The sequence below is a fragment of the Balaenoptera acutorostrata genome, chromosome 11 (assembly GCF_949987535.1).
Source record: "Balaenoptera acutorostrata chromosome 11, mBalAcu1.1, whole genome shotgun sequence".
In the NCBI taxonomy this organism is placed as follows: Eukaryota; Metazoa; Chordata; class Mammalia; order Artiodactyla; family Balaenopteridae; genus Balaenoptera; species Balaenoptera acutorostrata.
The window spans coordinates 10,683,663-10,707,944 of record NC_080074.1 but is presented as its reverse complement, the minus strand read 5'-3'; the positions used below and the strand labels follow the sequence as shown (position 1 = coordinate 10,707,944).

Here is a 24,282-nt window from a genome sequence, read left to right as displayed (position 1 = left end):
GACCCAAGGACCAACCCTAGGGAGGACGGTCAGTCCACTATTTAGTGATTGGAGAGGAGGAATCCACAAAGGAAAGTGAGAAAGAGTAGCCAGTGAGGAAGGTCCTCCCGGAGCCTTTACTATTCTCTAAGCTAGGGTATGCATTCTGGAAGAGGTAGAAAGTCCTAAATAAATAAAATATATGTTAGATGGTTATAAACAAGGGATACACGTTTCTGGTGACTGAAGCTTACGTGAAGAATAAAGAACAGAAAATGACAAAACCAAAACTAGGTAGGAAGGAGAATATTTATTTAGAACAAGAAATCACAACACAAATTGTGGGAGAAATCTTGCAGTTACAAATTGCAATTTGTAATTTTAAAAAGCTGACAACACAAACATCACAAAATCCAGAAACGAATTTAATTTTCTTGAACACCTCCATAATATTTTTTTCTTTTTAAGGTTGCATAAACTTTGATCACCTCTTTATAAAACAACAATTTTGTATCATTTTCCACAATGAGAATGGAAAGATAATTTAGTCTTTCCTCTAGCATGTTAGATCAAAAATTTTTTATTACTGATATTTTAGAAAAAATTTCTTCTGAGTTCGCAATTCTTTTCTAGTAATGTTATGAACATTTGGAGAGTTGTCAAAGTTGAAGGCAAACTGTATCAAATTTTTGTCATAGATTAACTGTAATTTCAGGTAATTTCAAGCTTTCTAGTGCCCTGATTAACCTTAAATACTTATTTCATTGAGGACACTCATTGATCACAGCGGGTTAGGTGTATCTTACACACGGAAGGCCAGCAATAACTATTCACGTTAGAGTGTCACATAAATATATCCTACTAAACTCAAATGTTCCCAACAGGATTTCCTTTAGCTGAATCCCAAACGCCACTAGACACAAGGGGAAGTGTGACGGGGAGAAATCGGAGTAGAGAACGGTTCTAAGCGATTGCAATAAAAATATTACTTTTGCAAATTTTACAAAAACATATGATCGTGTGAGCACGTTGCTGGGTTACCCTCCTTTCGCCGACGAAGAGTCTCGATGGGTCCTTAAGCTTAGTTCCATGACGGTTACCACCTCTAGGTAACAGACAACGGGGGAACGCAAAGCAAAAACGCGGTACAAGGAGTTGGGGCGTGGCACTGCTATTCTAAATGGCTAAACTAAGGCCCTTCACCCACATATCGGTTTGTATTGGTTTGTTTTATAACCCAGTCCCTCACTCTAGGGTTTCCTCAGGAGCCCAACCCACCCCCACGCCCGATTCCGAACACCACCCACAGCGCTCAAGGCTGCACAAGAGGGTGGGTCCCACGACTCTCTCCTCACATCACAGCTGGCTTCATCTTTGCCTGCTCCAACCTTAACGTCCAAAGTCGGCGGGCGCCTTTTCTCAATGCCCTTTCACTGTATTGGACTAAGCCTCAACTTTTACACCCAGTAAGTTTAGACTTTTGAGGGCGGAACGTTTGAAGACTTTTTTTTTTTTTTGCCGCAGGCAAACCTCTTGCAGCTAAATCCACGATCAGGCCCCCCCATATCCGATTTTCCCTTCACGCGAGAGGGCGGCCGAGGAAGCTGTCAGCCATCTTTTGAGTGGCATTACTTCTTGTTTCAACTACTTTGCCCATCCTTTATTACGCCGAAATATTTCACGTGTTTATTTCTAAATTTTTGCAAGTATTATAGAATCACCTTCCTTGTAGAGCCTCTATTTGAAGAAGGAAGAATAATGTATGGGTTTGTTGCTTTCGCCCTTCCAAACATGGCTGCCTCAGATTTCCGGCGGCCCCGGAAGAGCTTCCAGTTTCCCGGCCGCCTCGAAGGGGGCTGGACTTCCGGCGTCAAGAGGCAGGCGAGGCCCGCCTTTTCCGTTCTTTCCGGGCTAGGTCCGCGAGCGGCGCAGCCATGTCGTATCCTGCTGACGATTACGAGTCTGAGGTAATCTGGTTTTGAGCGTGTGCTGAGCTCCGCGACAGGGGCAGGGCTCTTTGGATGCTGTGCCCCGCGGGGAGACGGTTTCCGGGCCTCTCCGGGAGCACTTGCGGGCCGCGACCAGCCCCAGCCGGCCTCCCCGCCTGCGCGTTCTTCATGCCGTTGCCACCCGCAGCTCCCGGCTCCTGATCAGCCCGTCTCGGCCCGCCCATCTCGTGTGTCCGGTCCCCTGGTCCTCTCCTTTAACAAGTCCGGGAATGGAGGCTAGTTATAGGACTCTGTGTGTCTGTAACTGCACTTTGATTTCTCGTGGTCTGGGTTCAGTCTTGTTAAGCCCCGCAGATTCCCACAGCATCTTGTGCTTTGCTCTGCCTTATTACAGCCATAACGCGGTATTGTCATTGTCTGTTTATTCTCCCTTTTCTCACGGGCGTCTGAGTTCCTCAAAGAACGAGACTGTGTCTTATTCACCTTTGTATCCTTAGAACCTAGAACGAGCATTTTGGATTCACGAATTGGTGACTGTTTTGTCTGTGTTTCTTTCGTTTATAGGCTGCTTACGATCCCTATGCTTACTCGGGCGACTATGATATGCACACAGGTGAGTCTACAGGTTTGCCTGGCCAGCTTCTAGGGATTGGCACCTTTTTGGATGTCTCAGAGCAGCTCTGACGGGCACCTGCTTAAAACTAGGTCTTGATGGTCCAGGTTTAGAGTCAGTTACTAGCTCTCAGCAGGAGAGCTATTAAACCAGACCTTATTCATGGTCCACCTCAAAGTCTCAGAAGGGAAGGGTTCCTGTCTTGACTGTAGTTTCCTTGTTGAAGTTATTAGCTGAAGAAGAAAATCTTGTTGTGAAAAATGAAAGTAATTGAAACCAAGTCCAAGTGAAATCTTTTTTGGAAGGTTTTTGATGTTTCCTGAGTTGTTACAGTAACTTGGTTTGATTTAGCACTTAGTAAGTGCCGTGTGTTGTTCTGGGTACTTGGTGTGAAGTATTCTATTTACCCCTTACAGCAGTTCTAGAAAGACATAAATTAATATAAAGACATAAATTAACACTACAGGTGAGAAAACTTGAGGATAGGGAAGTTTAGTTACTTGCACCGAGTCATATGGGTAGAAAATGGCAGTCATTCATTTATTCAAAAAATATTAAGTGCCTACTACTTACTGCTCTTTGCACAGTTCCCCCCCTCCCCCCATAACTGTTCCAGGTCTTGAGGGTACACCTGGGTGCAAGACAGGGTTCTTGCTTTCATAGACGTTAGGTTCTGGTGCGGGAAACAATAAGCAAATAAGTAACCTCAATAAATAAATAAGTAGTGGGAAAATGTTCTGAGGAAACAGGCCCATGGGGATTGGGAGTGACATGGAGAGGATTTATATTTCTGAGTGTTTAAAAGGGAATTATACCCGATTTTATAGACGAGTTTTGTTTGGGGATGGCTTTGTCCTTTTGTTATGTCCTATATGTGGATTTGAAGTATTTATTATATCTAATCTCTAGGAGATCCGAAGCAGGATCTGGCTTATGAACGTCAGTATGAACAGCAGACCTATCAGGTGATCCCTGAAGTGATCAAAAATTTCATCCAGTATTTCCACAAAACTGTCTCGGACTTAATTGACCAGAAAGTGTATGAGCTACAGGCCAGTCGTGTCTCCAGCGATGTCATTGACCAGAAGGTATATGAGATTCAGGACATCTATGAGAACAGGTATGGGCTGTTGGCTGAGATGATCACTTACTGGGTGAGATTGGCTTAGTAATGCAGTCTCTAAAAAGGGGTGATGTTTATTCATTTCTCTGTAAAGAGAGTGCCCGAGGGGTTTCTGTGATTCTTTGGGGGCTAGGGACATGTTATTTTGTTGAACTCATTGCCCAGAACTTGTACAAGGCCTGAAATAATACCATCACTATCAATAATTATAATAGCAATAATATGTATGATCATTATAGATCAGGCAATGTTCGGAGTGCTTTTTCTGTATTTAGTGATTTACCCTTCACAGTAACCCCATGAAGTAGGTTCTGTTGTTTTCCTCATCTTATAGATGAGAAAACGAAGCACAGAAAGGATAAATCTCATAGCTAGTTAAGTGGATGTGCTGAGTTTTGAACCTGTCCAGTCTGTCACCAGAACCTAATTTCTAAACTGTGCTGGACAACTTTTCAACACAAAACAGGGTGAGCTGAGCTCTGAGGGGTTGCTTCTGGTTTTGAGGGGACTGCCCTTATGTAATGGGCGTTAGAAATGAGACAGGTCAATCAGAGTTGGATAGTCAGGAAAGACTTCATCAAGAAAATAGGGTTGTGAAGCATCTTGGGCAGCAGTGTTTGCGTTGGATGCTCGAGGGCTGTTGTGGCATCAGACCGCAACAAACAGACTGATTTGCTTCCATGTTTGGAGAGGGGGAGGAGGCACAGTGCCCCAGGAAGTGGAAGGGGAGGTGGAAAGCTAAGGGAGGGGGGTGGGGGTGTCTAAAAGGTAGTTCTCAAGTCAGGGAACAGTTAGCAGTGAAATATGACTAGAGTTCATGATACAGAGGCAGGAGATGATCCTGAAGAGCTTGGTAGGTGCCTAGCTGATGTAAAAGAAATGTTTCACCTTATTAAGAAAGATTGTCTGGGGTGTAGAATTGGGTTGAGGAAAGTTGTAGACTTGGAGCCTCTGGCCCTGGCTCTGTTTCCGTGACTTCTTCCCTTTTCGGAGCTTGGGTACTTATTTATAAAATATGAGGATTGTCCCTTCTCAGATCCTTCCTGTTTTGGAGTTCTAGAATATTTTTTCTTGATTTTTAGCTGGACCAAGTTGACTGAAAGATTCTTCAAAAATACACCTTGGCCTGAGGCTGAAACCATTGCTCCACAGGTTGGCAACGGTAGGTGTGAGTATTTTGTGTCTTGTGTGTTGGATGGGATCCTATGACTGAGGCTCATTAGAAAGCTCAGGACGATCTGTGTCTGTTTTGCTCGCCATTTTATTTCCCCAGGGTTTGGTACATAGTAAATTCCTTAGTAAGTAACTTGTTGAATGAAAGCTGAATAGATGAAGAGGGGACAGAGGTGTTTCACATGTGGTGAAAGCTGAAATTGGGATTTTTGTCTTGACTGGCTTCCTTTTCCCTCCGTAATTTTTGGGGTCATTACAGTTGCTCCAGAATGGGCTCTCTGGCCTCCTCTCAGGTTTCACTTTCTGGTGGTGTCTTTTATGTATGGTGTGAAGTAAGAAGAGCCAACTTCATTCTTTTGCATGTGGATAGCCAGACAGTACCAATTTTCAGAAAGAACATTCTTTTTCCATTGAATTGTCTTGACACTTCCCGAAATCTGTTATCATGTAAATGTAGAGGTTTATTTCTGGACTGTCACTTTGATTCCATTGATCTATGTCTATCCTTATGCTTGTACCAACCACACTGTCTCAATGATTGTAGCTTTGGATTAAGTTTTGAAATTGGCAAGTGTAAGTCCTCCACCTTTGTTGTTCTTTTTCAAAATTGCTTTGGGTCTTCTGAGTCCCTTGAATTTCCATGTGAATTTTAGGATCAGCTTGTCAGTTTCTGCAAAGAAGCCAGTTTGGATTTCGATAGAAATCATGTTGGATCTGAAGATCAATTTGTGAGAGTATTGCCATTTAACAATATTAAGTCCTCTAATCCATGGACATGGGATGTCTTTCCATTTATTTAGGTGTTTGATTTCTTTTAACAGTGTTTTGTAGTTTTTTAACGTACAAGTCTTTCACTTCTTTTGTTACAGCTAACATTTTTTGAATACTAAACATTAGTATCATCATCGTTACTCAGGTTTAGAACTCATTCTTTTTTTTTTTTTTTTTGGCCACACAGTATGGCCTGCGGGATCTTAGTTCCCCGACCAGGGATTGAACCCATGCCCCCTGCATTGGGAGTGCAGACTCTAAACCACTGGACCTCCAGGGAAGTCCTAGAACTCACTCTTTTTTTTTTCTTTTAATTTAATTTATTTTTTGTACAGCAGTTTCTTATTAGTTATCTATTTTATACATATTAGTGTATATACGTCAATCCCAATCTCCCAGTTCATCCCACCACCACCCCCCGCCACTTTCCCGCCTTGGTGTCCGTACCTTTGCTAGAACTCACTCTTAAATGTATTTCCGTGTTGCTCAGACGTTATGCTCTGTTTAATATTTTGCCTATAAAGAATATAATATTGTGTATGTTGAGCACAATAGGAGTCCTGTAATACATGTTTTTAAACAGGTAAGGATTCACAGGACTCAAAGTATAAAAGATTTGGTATAAAAATCCCCCTCCCATTTCTATCCCAAGTTGTCCGTTTTTCTCTCTGGAGCCATCTAGTGTTCACCATTTTCTTGTTTATCCTTCCTCTGATATTCTATGCATATATAAGCAATTAAGAATAACTTGTTTCTTTTTTACAAAGATTAAATAGATGCTCCTTTCTTTCCATTTTTAAAATTTATTATATTTTTGGAGAGTATTCTGCAGCTCCAGGATTCCCAAGACCACCCCCAGGTTTGATTATTTGCTAGGAGGATTCATAGGACTCAGTTTGACAGCTGTGGGGCTTTCTATGGAGCTACCAGAGCAGATCATTACAGACTCAGTGTCCAGGCATTTTATTGGGGGCTGGTCGTGGAGGCACATCCTCTGCGTAGCATGTACTGAAATTCCAGACTCCCAGAAGGAAAGCAGGTGTTCAGTATAAACCATGTTTGCACAAACAGTTTAGGAATAGCAGACCACCCTTATGAGATTGGTGGGAAACCCTCCTGAAATCTAGGTTCCCAGATGCCAAACAAGGACCAACTTTACCAGCAGGCCTTTCTAAGGATAATAGTCTCAGACCTGTATGTTAACTTCTGCACAACATTGATATCCAAAGAGCTCCCCCCCACCCCCGCTTTTTTTTTAATTAATTAATTTATTTTTGGCTGCGTCGGGTCTTCGTTGCTGCGCGCGGGCTTTCTCTACTTGCAGCGAGAGAGGGCTGCTCTTCGTTGCGGTGCACGGGCTTCTCATTGCAGTGGCTTCTCTCTTTTTTTTTTTTTTTTTTTTTAACATCGTGATACTTTAATTTGAAGTCCATACTCCACTTGTGACAACTGTTAATTAACAATGTTAATTTTTTTTTTTTTATTGATTAATTGATTGATTGATTGCTATGTTGGGTCTTCGTTTCTGTGCTAGGGCTTTCTCCAGTTGTGGCAAGCGGGGGCCACTCTTCATCACGGTGCGCGGGCCTCTCACTGTCACGGCCTCTCTTGTTGCGGAGAACAGGCTCCAGACGCGCAGGCTCAGTAATTGTGGCTCACGGGCCCAGCCGCTCTGCGGCATGTGGGATCTTCCCAGACCAGGGCTCGAACCCGTGTCCCCTGCATTAACAGGCAGATTCTCAACCACTGCGTCACCAGGGAAGCCCACAGTGGCTTCTCTTGTTGCAGAGCATGGGCTCTAGGCGCACGGGCTTCAGTAGTTGTGGCACTCAGGCTCAGTAGTTGTGGCTCGCGGGTTCTAGAGCGCAGGCTCAGTAGTTGTGGCGCACGGGCTTAGTTGCTTCGTGGCATGTGGGATCTTCACGGACCAGGGCTCAAACCCGTGTCCCCTGCGTTGGCAGGTGGATTCTTAACCACTGCGCCACCAGGGAAGTACCCCCCCTTCTTTCTTTTTAATGGTTGCATATATCAATAGGACAAATTCCTTAAAATAGGATGTCTAAGTCAAAGATCCCCATGTATTTGCAATTTTGATGCTGTCATATCGCCTTCCATGGAGCCATTAGTATTTACGTCCTGGTTAAGCAACTGTATGGCAAAAATATCTAAACGGTGAAGGGAAATGGGCCTGAACGAGATTAAGATGAGGTTGGAAGAATAAAATGGGAAATGAATTTTCTCGTTGCATGTATTCTTGGGGTGTAAGTGTTAGAATTTTGATGTTGTTCGGTTTCTGAAATCACATTTACCACTTTACTTCCTACCAAGGGCTAAAACTGCCAGAAGACCCCAGTTGTTTGGTGGATTACTAAAGCACCCCTCTGCCATCTCTTTCAGATGCTGTCTTTCTGATTCTGTACAAAGAATTATACTACAGGCACATATATGCCAAAGTCAGTGTGAGTATCTAAACGTTGCTGGCAGTTTTTAAACTCTATGCCATTTTTATCCCTGGAAAACAATTGCTAGTTTATATTGGTTCAGTGTCCAAGAGTGGTTGGCATGTTTTCTGAGCTTTCTTTTAAGAAAGGATGGAGGGAATGATCGAACCCAGAAAGCTGGGTGTCTGTTTCAGGCAAATGGTAACACTGCATAGCCTGTCCATCCTCTTTAATTTCTTTATCCCCACAGTTCTTGACTGGACACTTACCACACGCACTGGGTTGCAGGACGTCATCCTAAAAGTGTGTTCCCAGGCACCTTCGGATGCCTCCGCTTGGAGTGCCCTTGCTTTTTCCCTTCAGTGCATTGCCACTGAGCCTCCTGCCCTCTGAGAAATACATACAACTGTCGCTGTGTGCCGGGCACAATTCTAGGCACTTGGCACGCGTCTGCATGTCTCTAATCCCCATGGTGATCCTGCAAAGTAGGCAAACTGAGGTGCAGAGAGGTTGCTTTTTCTCAAATTCGTGTAGCTAGTAAATGGCAAAACTCTTTGAAGCTAGGCCTGTCTTATTGTGATATCATTGTTCTTTCTACTGCACTCTTCCAACTTTGGGCACTTGCTGGATTCTTTTCTTCCTAATTTCTAAATTTTAGAGTGCCCTAAGTCTCTTAAAATACCACCTACACTGTTTACAGGCATACCTTGGAGGTATTGCAGGTTTGGTTCCAGACCACTGCAATAAAGTGCATATCGCAATAAAGCCAGTCCCGTGAATTTTTTGGTTCCCAAGTGCATATAAAAGTTATGCTAGGGACTTCCCTGGTGGTCCAGCAGTAAGGAATCCACCTTACAATGCAGGGAATGCAGGTTCGATCCCTGGTTGGGGAACTAAGATCCCACATGCCGCGGGGCAGCTAAGCCTGCGTGCCACAACTAAGACCCGACACGGCCAAAAATTTATTTTTAAATAAATAAATAATAAATCTTTAAAAAAAAAAGTTATGCTACACTGTACTGTAGTCTGTTAGGTGTGCATACAGCATTGTATCTTTAAAAAATACACATACCTACCCTAGTTCAAGGCATTATTATCTCTTGCCTGAATGACTGCATAACTGATCACCTGGTGTCAGTTTCCGCTCTTGCCCGCTTAAGTTCATTCTCAACCTAGTAACCATGGTGATCCTTTTGAAACATAGTCTCATCAAGTCACCCCCTTCCTCACAATCCTACCATGACTTCCCATCATACTTAGAATAAAATCCCAAGTCTTAGTCATTGTCCTGCTTGACCTGGCCCCTGACTTCCTTCCCAGTCTCATTTCCTGCATCTTTCCCTCCTTCCCTTGGCTCCTAGCCATACTGTGTGACACTTCAGAGCACATATCACTCTCTGACATTGTCTTATTTATTTGGGTTTTGTTTGCTTCCCCCACTAGAGGGTAAACTCCACCAGGGCACGGACTTTGTCTTGTTCGCTGCTCTAATCCAGTGTCTGATCCCCCACGTTGACACGTTAATTGTTGGAGCGTGTATGTGCCTGTGTAAATGAAAGAAACTGCCACCACAGTCTCCTTAGGGTATTTCCATCTAAAGAGTTCCCAGCTTCTCACACTCACTCTCATCCCCCTGAGGATGACTTGACCTGACAAGAGCTCTGGCCTTGGCCCAGGAGCCCCCCACCATCAGTGGTGGTAGGTGAAGGAGTTCTTGTTGCCAAAGTAATGCGGGGGGCCATGTTTTTGTGGCATCCCAGTGAGCTCTCTGACTACCTCATTTGATAGAAAGTAAAGATTCTCTCCTATCATTGATGCTATGGCTCAGGTACTTTGCAGGCTGGGCTGGGAATCTAGCCAGCCTGTATAACATGGCTTTCGGCAGAACGTGGCATCAGAACCCATAGTATGGCTGGTTGTCACCTCTGATCTTTCCTCTGGTCTGTAGATGAAGATTCAGCAGAAGTTTGTTGACCCCATGATCTCTTCACTAGGTACCAGATGGGGCAGTTTCACGTACATGATGGGGGGGGAGTTGGAGGGGGAGGTTTTCATTGAAAGAGCGTTTACTGTATTAGGCACTTTCACTTCATAATCTCATTTTTCAGGGGCTAAGACTCCAAGGCAGTGTTCTTTCTACTCCATTACAAAATACACCATACATCATGTTGTTCCCCAGCTCAGAAATCTTCAGTGGTTCTAAGCTGCCAGCCACATGAAGTCTAGATCAGGGGTCAGCAGCCTGCTATGTACAGGGCAAGATAGAGAGTATTCTAGGCTTTGAGGGCTGTAATGGTCTGTGTCGAATCTGTTCAGCTTTGTAGCAGCCATGGACAGTGAGTACACACGGCTGTGTTCCGGTTAAGGTTCTTATTTACAAAAACAGGTGATGGTGGATTTGCTGACCCCCTGGCTTAATTCTTGTTTGCCACTGTAAGACCTCTGCATTTCTGGCCCAGTGTAGCCCAGTGTAGCATTGTCTGCCTTACTCCCTAACCTTCAAGCACCACGATTTTACTTCTTTGCTTTCATTAGTCCTGTTTTTCCTGAAACACCTTCCCCTCACTCCTCTGCCTTGCCAGATCTATATGCCTGATCTTTAATGGTCAGTTAAAGTTTTTGGCATAAAACTTGACCATTGGCTTCAGGTATTCAGTGCCCCTTTGAACTGCTGTAGCACTTAACTATCTTCCCTGTCACTTGAGTGCTCTTACATGCTAAGAAGGGGAGAGCCGACGTCAATTCTCATGTATAGTTGACCCTTGAACAACACGGGTTGGCACTCTGCGGGTCCACTTATTTGCAGATATTTTCAATAAATATTTATAGTATTATAGGATCCACCATTGGTTAAATCTGCAGATGTGGAGGGTCAACGATACATTATACACAGATTTTTGACTCTGGAGGGTTGGTGCCCCTAACCCCTGTGTTTTCAAGGATCAGCTGTAATTGTGTTCAGTTGTCAGTGGCAGGCCATGAGGAGAACGCATTTAGATTAAATGTGTCCTCCTTTCTCTGCTTTCTTTACAGGGGGGACCCTCCTTGGAGCAGAGGTTTGAATCCTATTACAACTACTGCAATCTCTTCAACTACATTCTCAGTGAGTCTGAGGTTATGATGAGACCTCGTATTGGCCTTCAGCTCTTTTTAGCAGGATTTTAATGTGCAGGTGGGAAGAGGGGGAAGTCTTGTGGTTCATAGTCCTCTTAAGAGAGAAATTACAGAATGCATTCTGCAGCCTTACGGAATGGGCATAGTCATTGATGGAGTCTGACTCTTCTGTGGTCTCTTCCCAGATGCTGATGGTCCTGCTCCCCTTGAACTGCCCAACCAGTGGCTCTGGGATATCATCGATGAGTTCATCTACCAGGTATCTGGTCAGCCTTGGCCTAATTTGAAATAACTGGTCCAGACAAGGAGCAGCTGTTACCATTGTTTGTGTTAAAAAGATCATGGTATATGTAGCCACCCTAGGGTAGTGTGAAATACCCTGTGGAAGTGGCCTCTATGTTGTGGTTTTTTGAATCAGTGAGGTCTAAGAGCTCCATTCTGAACTCAGAAGTCTGGAGAACTGAGCTCCTGACATTCACCACGTTCTTAACTGACCTTGAGAGGTGGTCTGGCGGGAAGAACACAGGTTTCCAGGCTTTGGAGTCAGCTAGGAGTGGGTACTTGTCTGGGGGCTGCCACCTGGTGGCTCTGTAGTGATGACGTGTTACTTTAGCTCCTGAGCCTCACTTTCCTTGCCTACAGGAGAAAGATTCTATATCTTGATTGTGGTGGTGGTGATGTGAGTATGTGTTGGATCAGAATGAAGGAACATTTTTATCAAAAGGGAAAAATTACCTATCTCAGAGTGCTGTTGCTAAAAAACATAAAATAATTGATTTTGGACAAACATCTTTTCCATGTTTTACAGGGATGGCACAGTTCTTACTAGGTATTTCAGGAGAAATCAGTTTCCTAATAAAGCAGTTATTTGAGCCCCATGGATCAAAGAGATTTTGAGTACAGAGTGCTGATAAGTTGTGATTGGTGAGCTGAGGAAACCTTCCTAGGGCTCTTTGAGAAAGAGGCTTCCTGCTTAACACAGGCTTCAGTGCCTTTGTGCAGTGAAGGCCACAAACCACACTGGCCTTGTTTGCCCTCTCTGGCTCCTTGGCTTGTTATTTGGCATAATTTTAGATTGGCTGTCCTGTTGGCCAGCAGCAAGTCAGGGAGGATCATCTGTGCTAAGGTTCTTCATCCATCTTAAGATAATCCTAATTCCCTGGGCTTAACTGGTGTTCTCTTAAGGGGTTTAAGTGCTCTTGCTTCTAACAAAGACTGGCCATTGTGGGCCAGGTGTGATTCCTCCAGCTGGTCTTTGTGAAAAGTGAGAGCACTGTAAGCCGCTTAAGAAGAGAACACCAGTTAAACTGCATGGGGTGAGGGGCTCTTCCCTACTGCTCTATTCTTTATTCTTGTTGTTTTTTGTCTTCTTTAAAATTAAAAAAAAAAAAATTTTTTTTTTTTTGCTCCGTATTCCCCACCAGTCTTTCATTTGTTTGTATTGATGCAGTAATATATGAATGTGTTGCTATTGTTGAGATTTTTTTTTTTTTAACTGCAGATAAAGTGAAAATGTCTTCCTTCCTTGCCTTTGCAGAGGCATCAATTAATGTCTGGAAAGATAGTCATCATATAGAGACCTGCCTTGTTCTTTTGTGCCACGTACATGGTGTACCACTCTTCTGGTGTATGTGTAACAGATAAAGTCTATTTCTAGGGATGATTATAAGTAGAGTTGTTGTCTGAAGGATATTTGCTTTAAAAATTTTTTTAAGTCAGATATGTAGAGTCACAATTTGCATGCAATAAAGTGTACCAATTTTAAGTGTACCGTTGATGAGATTTGACAAATGTATACACCACCACAATTAAGATATAGAACATTTTGTCACTTTGGATTTTAATAAATAGTAATTACTGCCCTCCTAAAAGGCTGTGTCAAATTATACTACTACCAGCAGCATTTGAGAGCAAGTTTTCTGTACCGGGTGGTATCGATCTAATTTTTGTCAGTTTGATAGGAAAGAAATGGTAATCATTTTAATTTACATTTCTCTGAAGAGATGGAACATTTTCCCTGCTAATTGACCAATCCTGTTTTTCTTCGAAGTGATCATCAGTATCCTTTGCCCATTTTTCTGTTGGATGATCTTGTTCTTTTTGGCTTATGAGAATTCCTTCTATATTCTGGATACTATTCTTTGTTTTGTTTTTTTATAAATTTATTTTTATTTTTGGCTGTGTTGGGTCTTTGTTGCTGTGTGTGGGCTTTCTCTAGTTGTGGCGAGCGGGTGCTACTCTTCGTTGCGGTGCGTGGGCTTCTCATTGCGGTGGCTTCTCTTTGTGGAGCGCGGGCTCAGTAGTTGTGGCGCGTGGGCTTAGTTGCTCCGCAGCATGTGGGATCTTCCCAGGCAAGGGATCGAACCTGTGTCCTCTGCATTGGCAGGTGGATTCTTAACCACTGCGCCACCAGGGAAGCCCCGATACTATTTGTTTATTGTAAATTTGGAAACGTTTTCTCCTGCACTCTTGGAGGAAGATGATATTTTAGAGTTGAAAAGTAATCTTAGGTCATCTAGAACCTAGATTCTAGGTCCCTGGTTTCCAAACCTGTGTGTGCACCAGAAATCAACCAGGGAGCTTTTAATTCTGACAGTAACTAGGTCTCCTGTGCTAGTCTCTGGGTGACAGATGGAACCAGCCCAGTGCTGGTCCCAGATAGAACCCCTGCCCCAAACAAATAGCTGTGGTATGTACCCTATGTGTGCCTTGCACTTGGCCAGGCTCTGTGGTTGGGACAGGGGTGACTCAGACTGGGTTCCTGTCACAGGTGAACTGATGGTCACCTCTGGAAGGGAAGACACACACATGCAGGTACCTGCCCTGTCTCTACCATGTATGAGTAGATCTGTTGTAAGCCACCTGATTCTGGTGGCCAGGCTGACGGCACTGTAATGCCCAGAGACGTTAAGTAACTTTAGACTATGTTTGACTCCAAATTGAATGTTTTTTTCCACAAATTACTTCTCATTTTAGAGCTTTTTACTTAGCTGTGGAATAAGTAACATAGTAATGAACAAATCCACAGCTTAATCAAAGATGGCTTTGAAAGAACCAGTAGTGCACAGACTGGTGTAGCGGGAGAAGTGGTAGCAGTAGCGTGTTGTGTGCTTGTGCTGTCCCTTTGGCGTTAACGCCACTGCTGCACGTTTCCCTTTTTCCTCAACAGTTTCAGTCGTTTAGTCAGTACCGCTGTAAGACTGCCAAGAAGTCAGAGGAGGAGATCGACTTCCTTCGTTCCAATCCCAAAATCTGGAATGTTCACAGTGTCCTCAATGTCCTTCACTCCCTAGTAGACAAGTCCAACATCAACCGACAGCTGGAGGTGTACACAAGTGGAGGTGAGTGCTGCCTGCCATCTGTGCGTCATGAGTAGAGGCTGCGGGTAGTGCGGAGGAGCGATGGGCTGCTCCTCTTTGGTATTTGGGTGTGAACAGGAGCCGAGGGCTGATCTGGGGGCTGCTGGGTTTGGCAGTCTGTTGGCCGACAGACTGAACAAGCACTTCCTGAGAGCTGCATTTGTAAACACTTCTACTGCCTCTCCAGGGCCTTTGTTTAGATAAGCACTTCTCAAACTTTTTGGTGTGAGGACCACTTTACAGTCTTAAAAGATTAAGAATCACAAGGTTTATCTATATACAGATCTTGTTCCAGTGAGAAGAGTGGTGTTTTTGCAAACCTCTTTAATGTCTGGCTTCATAGAAGAGAGCTGGAGTCTCCTGCTTCTTCACTCAGTCTGTGACAATATGCTGTTTATTGAAGTATCTGAGGGAAATCTGGCCTCACACAGAGATTTAATTGGGACAGGGAAGAGAAACTTAATAGCCTTTACAGGTAGCCTGGCTCTTCTCTGGTTCTGCATCAGAAATTGACAAGGGGTAGTTTCATACAGGTTAGTTGCAGTGTGGAATCTGAAGCCTTATCAGTGAACTTATACTTTGTTACATTAAAGTTTATTGGTTTATCCTGCAGCTTGCATGAATTTTTTTACCCATGCATGATTTTGAAAAATACTGATTCATTGAGCTATCAAGATTTTCTGAAAGTTGACACATTTTATTGTATAGTTTTTTGGGGTTTTTTGTTGTTGTTGTTGTTTTAATTATTTATTTATTTTGGCTGTGCCAGGTCTTAGTTGCAGCATGCGAACTCTTAATTGTGGCATGCATGCAGGATCTAGTTCCCCGACCGGGGATCGAACCTGGGCCCCCTGCATTGGGAGCTCGGAGTCTTACCCACTGGACCACCAGGGAAGTCCCAATTATACAGTTTTTTGAAACCACATCTGTTACTTTGACCATCAACCTTATCGGATAGGTCTTCATTGGGGAGCTGTTGAGTTCATAGTGGCAGATAGAAGTTTTATGAAATTCTAATTTTTACTTAAAAGTTCAAGTTTTGGGCTTCCCTGGTGGCGCAGTGGTTGAGAATCTGCCTGCTAATGCAGGGGACACGGGTTCGAGCCCTGGTCTGGGAAGATCCCACATGCCACGGAGCAGCTGGGCCCGTGAGCCACAATTGCTGAGCCTGCGCGTCTGGAGCCTGTGCCCCGCGACGGGAGGGGCCGCGATAGAGAAAGGCCCGCGCACCGCGATGAAGAGCGGTCCCCGCACCGCGATGAAGAGTGGCCCCCGCTTGCCGCAACTGGAGAAAGCCCTCGCACGAACCGAAGACCCAACACAGCCAAAAATAAATAAATAAATAAATAAATAAATAAATAAGAAAATCCTTTAAAAAAAAAAAAAAAAAAAAAAAAAGTTCAAGTTTTCATTGGCAGCCAACACTGCCAGTTGTTTTCATTGACATCTTAACAGGCTCACTGCACTCATTTTTGAGAAAATACCCATGTCTCTATTCATAGTCTGTGTATCAGTTATTTTTTCAAGTAAAAATGGGGTTTTGTGGGGAAAAGAAAGTGGCTGGTTCTTTTATTGCAGGTGAGTGGTGGTAAAGAATACAGTGATGACAGTAGAGTTTGGTGCCACTATCCGATTGATGCTAAGTTGTCCGTAGTTTTACCCGCGTTGTTTTTGCACCATCAGTGCAAATGTCAACTCAGTGACAAAGGCAAATAGTATCTTAGGAAGATAAATAGGAACACACCTAAATAGTATTATTAGGAAGATAGCTTTGATCTCATGGACTTCCTGAAAGGAGGGGCCTTGCCGAGTAACTCTTATTGATGAGAGGGGTCCTCTCATATTCTCAGGTGTGTATGGTTGGGGGGGCCTGCCACACCCCTTAGGTGACTTAGAAACGTAAGCTTAGCATAAGGCCAGGCATGATGTTTCTTGGTATTCCTTCGAAGGCAGTTATTCCCTATTGCAGGAAGCTTTAGAGACTGGCAGTAGATGAAGAGATTACTGAGGGTAAACTTCAAGGGTCAGGCTTGCCCTCCTTCCACTGCCTCTGCTGAAGTGCTCACAGTGTCTGTGTGTCTTTCTCAGGTGACCCTGAGAGTGTGGCTGGGGAGTATGGACGGCACTCCCTCTACAAGATGCTTGGCTACTTCAGCCTGGTGGGGCTTCTGCGTCTGCACTCCCTGTTGGGGGATTACTACCAGGCCATCAAGGTGCTGGAGAACATCGAACTGAATAAGAAGGTAATTCATTCCCTGTTTCCTCAGGCCCACCTTCCCAGAGCCAGAAAGTCTGTCTGCTTCAAGAGAGACTCTGATCTATTATTAGGATAGATTTCACGGAGAATAAAAGAGGATTCCTCCCCAGGTCAGTGGAAAATTGAGGCAAGAACTGGGAAAACCACTGCAGGGAAAATCTGAACCTGGACCAGGTGGTTTCTCTTTGGTGCTGAACAACACTTAAAATATTCAGGAGTCTTTGGATTCTATTTTCAAACCAGACTGATGCTGGCAGATTTTTACTTTTCAACTTTCACTGAAGAATTAATGAAAGACTTACTTAGTTCTAAAGTGGCACAGGTAATGATACGTTAGCAGTGGTTGTTTTCCTAGCCACAGAAACTTGGTATGTTTTTGTTTGACGTGTGTGTATCTTGTCTGTCCTTTCTCTTATAGGGCTTATTTGGAAAAGCAAGGAGTAGAAAGCAAGAAAGAATGTGAAAGTGAGGTGTAGATGATTTTAGAGCTGAAAGAAATTTTAGGGTTACCTGGTCCAGTCCTTTTCTGTTACAGCCAAGAAAATGGAGTCCTCAGGTCACATAGTCAGTAAGTGGTACGATCTGCACTCAGAGCCTCTGACTTCAGAGCCAGGATTCCTCTGGGTAGTTCAGGGCCTCTGCAGGGAGCTCTCAGCGCTTCCACCTCAGCTGACACTAGGCCCCAGAAACTTTCAGATCCTACCAGGGATGAATTGGTCTTGAGATTCATGGATGCTGCTTCTGCCTCCTTCCACAGAGCATGTATTCTCGTGTGCCCGAGTGCCAGGTTACCACATACTATTATGTCGGTTTTGCATATTTGATGATGCGTCGATACCAGGATGCTATCCGGGTCTTTGCCAACATCCTTCTCTACATCCAGAGGACCAAGAGCATGTTTCAGAGGACCACGTACAAATATGAGATGGTAAGGAGGCCTCTGACCAGCTGACACACCTATGCCAACAGTTTTTGGGTAAACGCCTTCAAAAATTTTGCTATTTTATATGCTTTTTCAATAGGATGATTTTTTAATGGCTAGCCTACTCTACGTGTTTTCTTTGTTACACCTGTTACTTCAGATCATTAACACCCTGATGATAAGGACAGTATCTTTTGTTTCACTTTTATTCCCCAGTAGTGCCTAGAGTGTTCACTGGGCTGTGGGTGTTTAAAATCAGTTAGATGTGGGTACTGCCCTCAAGCAGTTTGCCTGGAGGAGGGTGGATTCAAAACATGCATAGAATTGGGAGCAGGTTTCTAAGCAGAGCAAAGGTGTTGAGACTTGGAAGTATGGTCATGTAGTAGCACAATAAATCATTTTGGCTAGAAGGCAGGAGAACAGCCAGATTGGGGTATTAGAGTCTGGGATAACCTTCACTACCCAGCTAAAGTATTTAATCTTTATTCTGGAGGCATTAAGTGCCATCAAAGATTTCTGGGTGAATTGATCATAATTGGTGTGGAACGATTGACCTGCCAGTGATGTGTAGGTCGGACTGGTGAGACCGAGACAGAGGTACCAGTAAAGAATCCAGGAAACAACTACAGAGGACCTGGAACTAGGCCAGAAGTTCTGTAGAGCTAGAGGGAGGATTGGAGGAGACATTGGGAAAGTTAGCTGAAGGGTGTAAGACAAAGGGAGAAGTCAGAAGGTCTGTACAGAGTGTACTTGGGAGGATGGTGGGGACCTCAGAAAATCCATTCACTTGACCCTGCACCGATCTCTCCCCCCACCCCCAGATTAACAAGCAGAATGAGCAGATGCACGCCCTGCTGGCCATCGCCCTCACCATGTACCCCATGCGTATCGATGAGAGCATTCACCTCCAGCTGCGGGAGAAATATGGGGACAAGATGCTACGCATGCAGAAAGGTGACCCACAGGTCTACGAGGAACTTTTCAGCTACTCCTGCCCCAAATTCCTGTCACCTGTAGTGCCCAACTATGACAACGTACACCCCAATTACCACAAGGAGCCCTTCTTACAGCAGCTGAAGGTGTTTTCTGATGAGGTGCAGCAGCAGGCCCAACTCTCAACCATCCGCAGCTTCCTCAAGCTCTACACCACCATGCCTGTGGCCAAGCTAGCCGGCTTCCTGGACCTCACTGAGCAGGAGTTCCGAATCCAGCTTCTTGTCTTCAAACACAAAATGAAGAACCTGGTGTGGACCAGTGGCATCTCTGCCCTCGATGGCGAATTTCAGTCAGCCTCTGAGGTCGACTTCTACATCGATAAGGTATGACTGCCGCTTGGGCTAGGTTCTCAAGGCACCCACTGTTCTGGGCATCTGGGACACATCATTGAACAAAATCAACAAAGATTTTTGCCCTTGTGCTGGTATTCTAGTGTTAAAAAAATAGACAAAAAGCGTTATAATTAAGCAAAGCATGTAGTAGTTTGGAAGTTGCCACGTGCCACGTGCCGTGGAGTAAGTTGGGGTAATGGTGGTGGAAGGCACAGGCTGCAGTATTAAGTAAGGTGCTCAGGGTAGACTTTGTTGAGAAAGTGAAACTGAAGCTAAGAACTTGAAGGAGGTGTGGAAATGAGCAAGCAGATATCTGGAGGAAGAGCATTGCAGGTGGAGGGAGCAGTTAGAGCAAAGGCCCTGAGGCAGGAGCGAGCCCAGACAGCTGCAGTGCGGCTGGAGTGGCCTGAGAGGAGGTTGTGGTGGGAGATGAGGTTGGAGAAGAAGGGGGGAGGGTGCTTAGTAGACTGCTGGAAATACTTTAGTGGGTGGGAAGCCATTGTCCTGACTTGTACCACCCTAGATTGGTGCTGCCTGGCTTTGAACTTGATATAATGGGATTATGCAGTATGTGCTATTTTCTGTCCAGCTTCTTGCTCAACATTATATTTGACAGGATCACCATCCACCGTTGTCATATGTAGCAGTAGGTCAGTCATGCTTATTGTTCTGTGATGTGTGATGGTCCAACTTCTACTGCAGTTACTGACCACGGTGTTTCCATTCTTCTACTGGTGGACATTTGGGTGGTTTTTGGCTATTGAACAGTACACATACGGTGTTTTTTTTGGGGTTTTTGTTTTTTGGGTTTTTTGGGCTGTGTTGGGTCTTCCTTGCTGCACGCAGGCTTTCTCTAGTTGCGGTGAGTGGGGGCTGCTCTTTGTTGTGGTGCACAGGCTTAGTTGCTCTGCAGCATGTGGGATCTTCCCGGACCAGGGCTCAAACCCGTGTCCTCTGCACTGGGAGGCAGATTCTTAACCACTGCACCACCAGGGAAGCGCCTATGAAGCAATTTTTAAAAATATCCTACATTTTTGGTTGCTTTCAGAAAGATGTTGGTCTACAGTACACACATATGTACACAACATCTCTTAGGGATACACAACCCTAAGAGACAAATAACCTCACAAGACCTATACCATACATATGTTTGTGTTTATCCATTGCTAACGACTACTTTTTATTTATTTAATTTAAATACTCTTTTCACAACATTGTAAATCAACTATACTCCAATAAAAATTAATTTTTTAAATTAATTTATATTTGGCTGACAGGTTTTTTTTTTTTTAATTAATTAATTTATTTATATTTGGCTGTGTTGGGTCTTCGTTTCTGTGCGAGGGCTTTCTCTAGTTGCGGTGAGTGGGGGCCACTCTTCATCGCAGTGCGTGGGCCTCTCACTGTTACTGCCTCTCTTGTTGCGGAGCACAGGCTCCAGACGTGCAGGCTCAGTAGTTGTGGCTCACGGGCCCAGTTGCTCCGCAGCACGTGGGATCTTTCCAGACCAGGGCTCGAACCCGTGTCCCCTGTGTTGGCAGGCAGATTCTCAACCACTGCGCCACCAGGGAAGCCCTGGCTGACAGTTTTTAATGATAAAATTTGCATAACAAACTTCACCACTTTAAAGGGTATAATTCTATGATTATTAGTGTATTCACCATGTTGTGCAACCATCTCTGCTATCTAATTCCACAGCATTTCCGTCATCCCAAAAAGAAATCCCTGCCCATTAGCAGCATTCCCCATTCCTCCTTTCCACCCCCATCCCTGGCAAATCAGTGATCTTCTTTCTGTCTCTGTGAATTTGTCTATTGATATTTTCTAAAAATGGAATCATGAAGTATGTGGCTTTTTGCGTTTGATTTCTTTTATTGAGCATCTTTTCAAGTTTAATCCAGGTTGTAGCAGGTATCAGTACTTTATTCCTTTTTACGGCCGAATAATATTCCACTGTTTGGGTACACCACACTTTGTTTATCTGTTCATTAGTTCGTGGACAGTTGAGCTGTTTTCACTTTTTGGCTGTTATGGATAATGCTGCTGTGAATTTTTGTGTACAAGTTTTGTGTGAACAGTATTCTCTTGGGTATATATACCTAGTTGCGGGATTGCTTGGCCAGTTTGGGTAGTTTGTTTTTGGAAGCTCATCTTGCTAAACCAGATCCTCTCATTTTAGACTTCATGGCTTTTTGAAGGCTTCGTGTTTGGCAGAACTTGGCTGTCCCTGCCATGAACAGACTCACCAAAAGCAGAAACATGTGTGTAATGGAAGTTTTTCAGTGTTGTTTTTAAGTCATGTTTTTAAATATCAGAACTGTCTATCCCCTGCAGTATCACATCAGCTAGCTAAAGTCCTTTTTAAATTTATTCCCAATGCCTGACATGCACACGTTCTTTGGCAATATCAGTCATTTGCTCCATCCCTCCATCCCTTTTAGTGATCCAGCTGAACTGGTCCCAACCATCTGGATGGTCTTTAATAAAACACTTCTCCCAATATTTAGCAACTTTGTTATTACAAATAAAATTTTGCTGTGAGGTTATATTCAGGTTAAATTAATAATATGATTTAAATTTCCTACATGAAAATGTTTTTAATTGCATGTTTTTATTATTGTTCCTTATTGGTTCAGGTTTGTCTTTGGCAAAATACTTTCTATTTTTTTTTGACTTTTTTCATCCTTGACTTGAAAAAATCCTATCAAAGAGATTCAGAAAGTTCTTGGGTCTTAATCTAGATTATGTCATAATTTACAAGTAAAATGGTGCTCAACAAAATATTTTGAACTAAAAAACAATTTAAAATCTAGACTAGTTTGCAACTTTATACTCATAAACAGTGTATAAGAATAAAGTGCTATTTTAAATGTTACTACTGCCAAAAGATACATGTTTGTTAAAAAGACTAGAAAATAAAATAAATGAATTAACAAGAAGAAAATAAAAGTCAGCCATCTAAGAAGAAAGAGTTGCTACTGACTGGTAATGCTCTTCCACAGGGGTTTATCTAGCACTTAGCATCACTGCTGTGTGCAGGTCCATAAGTGGCTCTCCCTCACTGCTCCTGTCTGGCTGCTTTTCTCATAGGACATGATCCACATCGCAGACACCAAGGTGGCCAGGCGCTATGGGGATTTCTTCATCCGGCAGATTCACAAATTTGAAGAGGTGAGAGGTCTGAGAGAGTGGTATGTGAGCTGGGGACAGAGGTTAGGAACTGGGTGGGGAGTTATAGATTTTTTATTTCTCATTTCTGTTTTCAAGAAAGCCTGAAATTGGCCCTGTAAGTTTCTGAGCTGGACTGGCCGGCTGCTTGGGGTTTGGGGAGTGGGGTGGGGCCTGTAGGAGTTGCTGTGTCAGCCTTCTCTGGAGTATCTCTTTCCAAGATCTCCCGCTGCGGGTGGCCAGCTCTCTTCTCCCTCCCTGGTATTTCCTAATATGGGTGGATTCACTGCCTGCTCTTACCCATCCCTCACCACTTGGCAGTTACTCTCTGACTTAGACAGGTCTGGCCAGTTTCTGCAGGCTGAGACCATGAAGCTCTGTTCTGACAGACTTGGTGCATTCCACATCCTGCCCTTGGAGAGGTCTTGTGGGTCACTTTTTGTGGCCATAGCTAGAGCCACTGCGTCTTGGTGCTTTGAGTCCCCCAGCAGAGGTCACTGCTGTGCTGTGGTCCATGCTACCAGACTCCTCCTGCAGGATAATAATACAGCCCTGGCAAGTCTAGCCACCCTGAGTCCCTTTCCTGTCTATAAAATGGGCAGAGCAGTATGGGATGTGTGTTTGTTGAGTGTGAAGGGCAGATAGAACAAGCTGCATGAATTGTGTGACACCATAAGAATGTCAGGTGGAGGACCTAACCGCGCATTTACACATGATAGTAGACAACTCATGCTCATGTCAGAGGGGCGGCCTGGCCTGGTGATCGTGCACACTGTAGGAAAAGGTTTGGTGAAAAAGCCATATCTGACTGGGCTTCCCTGGTGGTACAGTGGTTAAGAATCTGCCTGCCAATGCAAGGGACACAGGTTCAAGCCCTGGCCCGGGAAAATCCCACATGCCGCAGAGTAGCTAAGCCCGTGCCCCACAACTACTGAACCTGCGCTCAAGAGCCCGCAAGCCACAACTACTGAGCCCACGTGCCACGACTACTGAAGCCTGCGTGCCTAGAGCCCGTGCTCTGCAACAAGAGAAGCCACTGCAATGAGAAGCCTGTGCGCCGCAACGAAGAGTAGCCCCTGCTCACCACAACTAGAGAAAGCCCGCGTGCAGCAATGAAGACCCAACACAGCCAAAAACAAACAAACAAATAAATTAAAAAAAAAAAAGCCATATCTGACTTTGCTTTTCTTTCTCTTCCAGCTTAATCGAACCCTGAAGAAGATGGGACAGAGACCCTGAGTATATTCATACTTGACACTACTCAGGGACCTATTTTGATGTCATCATAGGTGGGGAGTGTTTTTGCCACCATGAAGCCTTTACCTAGCTCAACCATCGGCCAGTCAGCTGAGTTGAAGTTTATTTAAATCAGGGGGTGAAATCTTTTAAATAGGTCTCAATAAAGGATCTTCTTTAGAGTCAGATTTGTCATCTCATTATTGTTGGGGAGCATCTGTGGACAAGGGCAACAATATGTAATTTCCCATTTGTCATGAGATACTTTCTCCTGATGCATTCGTTATTGGTGTTTGAATTATTTAATCCCTGGATTCATAAAGCATTATACAGTATACAGGACGTTTTCATATTCAGTATCTTATCTGCATCTCACAAGAATCCTGTGAGCGTTAATGACCTGCCATAATTTGCGTGCACGTTCGTGGAAGTGCTGGGTTTCAGGAAGGAACTGCTGAACACCTACTGCCAGGACTGTGCTGAAAGGAATCCATATACACTGCCTGTACTTCACAGCTCGGGTTTAGTAGGATCCCCATTTCACTGATGAGGAAACAGACTTGGGGAGTTAAGTGACTTGGTTGAGGTCACGTAGTTATAAAAAAAGAGCAAAGAGTTGGCTCCAAACTCTACTGTCTTCTGCTGCCCAGGTCTCCTGATTTTTCACACTGAAAACTTTGGTTTATGTCGTGGGCAGCCTCTCCCACCCTCAGTGAGGTTCGGAGCTACTGCTTGTCTGCCGGAACCTTCACGGCCAGTCACAGCTGAGTGGTGTCTGTTCTTCCCTCTCTCTGCCATCCCTCCCTTAAACAGCCATGTGGGATCTGCCATCTTGGGTATTTCTTTGAG

General features: G+C 44.2%; 1 protein-coding gene across 2 annotated transcripts; it reads left to right on the top strand.

Moving 5' to 3' along the window:
* Positions 1-1,853: 1,853 nt before the first annotated feature.
* EIF3L (eukaryotic translation initiation factor 3 subunit L) lies at positions 1,854-23,619 on the top strand. 2 transcript variants are annotated; one of them, XM_007165637.2, is made up of 13 exons: positions 1,854-1,946; positions 2,493-2,541; positions 3,451-3,661; positions 4,747-4,826; positions 8,006-8,067; positions 11,083-11,152; positions 11,349-11,422; positions 14,333-14,504; positions 16,611-16,765; positions 17,537-17,707; positions 18,523-19,020; positions 22,120-22,200; positions 23,398-23,619. In XM_007165637.2, the coding sequence occupies exons 1-13, from the start codon at positions 1,914-1,916 to the stop codon at positions 23,434-23,436; spliced, it is 1,695 nt and encodes a 564-aa protein (XP_007165699.1). In that variant the 5' UTR covers positions 1,854-1,913; the 3' UTR covers positions 23,437-23,619. The 2 variants fall into 2 exon arrangements, with proteins under 2 accessions (XP_007165699.1, XP_028022890.1); XM_028167089.1 differs by lacking the exons at positions 1,854-1,946; positions 2,493-2,541; positions 4,747-4,826 and having other exon boundaries at positions 3,583-3,661.
* Positions 23,620-24,282: the final 663 nt, after the last annotated feature.

Excerpts from the sequence above, each read along its gene's own strand:
- EIF3L (XM_007165637.2), top strand. The coding sequence starts at position 1,914 with ATGTCGTATCCTGCTGACGATTACGAGTCTGAG. Across the intron at positions 8,068-11,082 it reads ACATATATGCCAAAGTCAGT|GGGGGACCCTCCTTGGAGCA; the intron begins GTGAGTATCTAA and ends CTTTCTTTACAG. Across the intron at positions 16,766-17,536 it reads ACATCGAACTGAATAAGAAG|AGCATGTATTCTCGTGTGCC; the intron begins GTAATTCATTCC and ends CTCCTTCCACAG.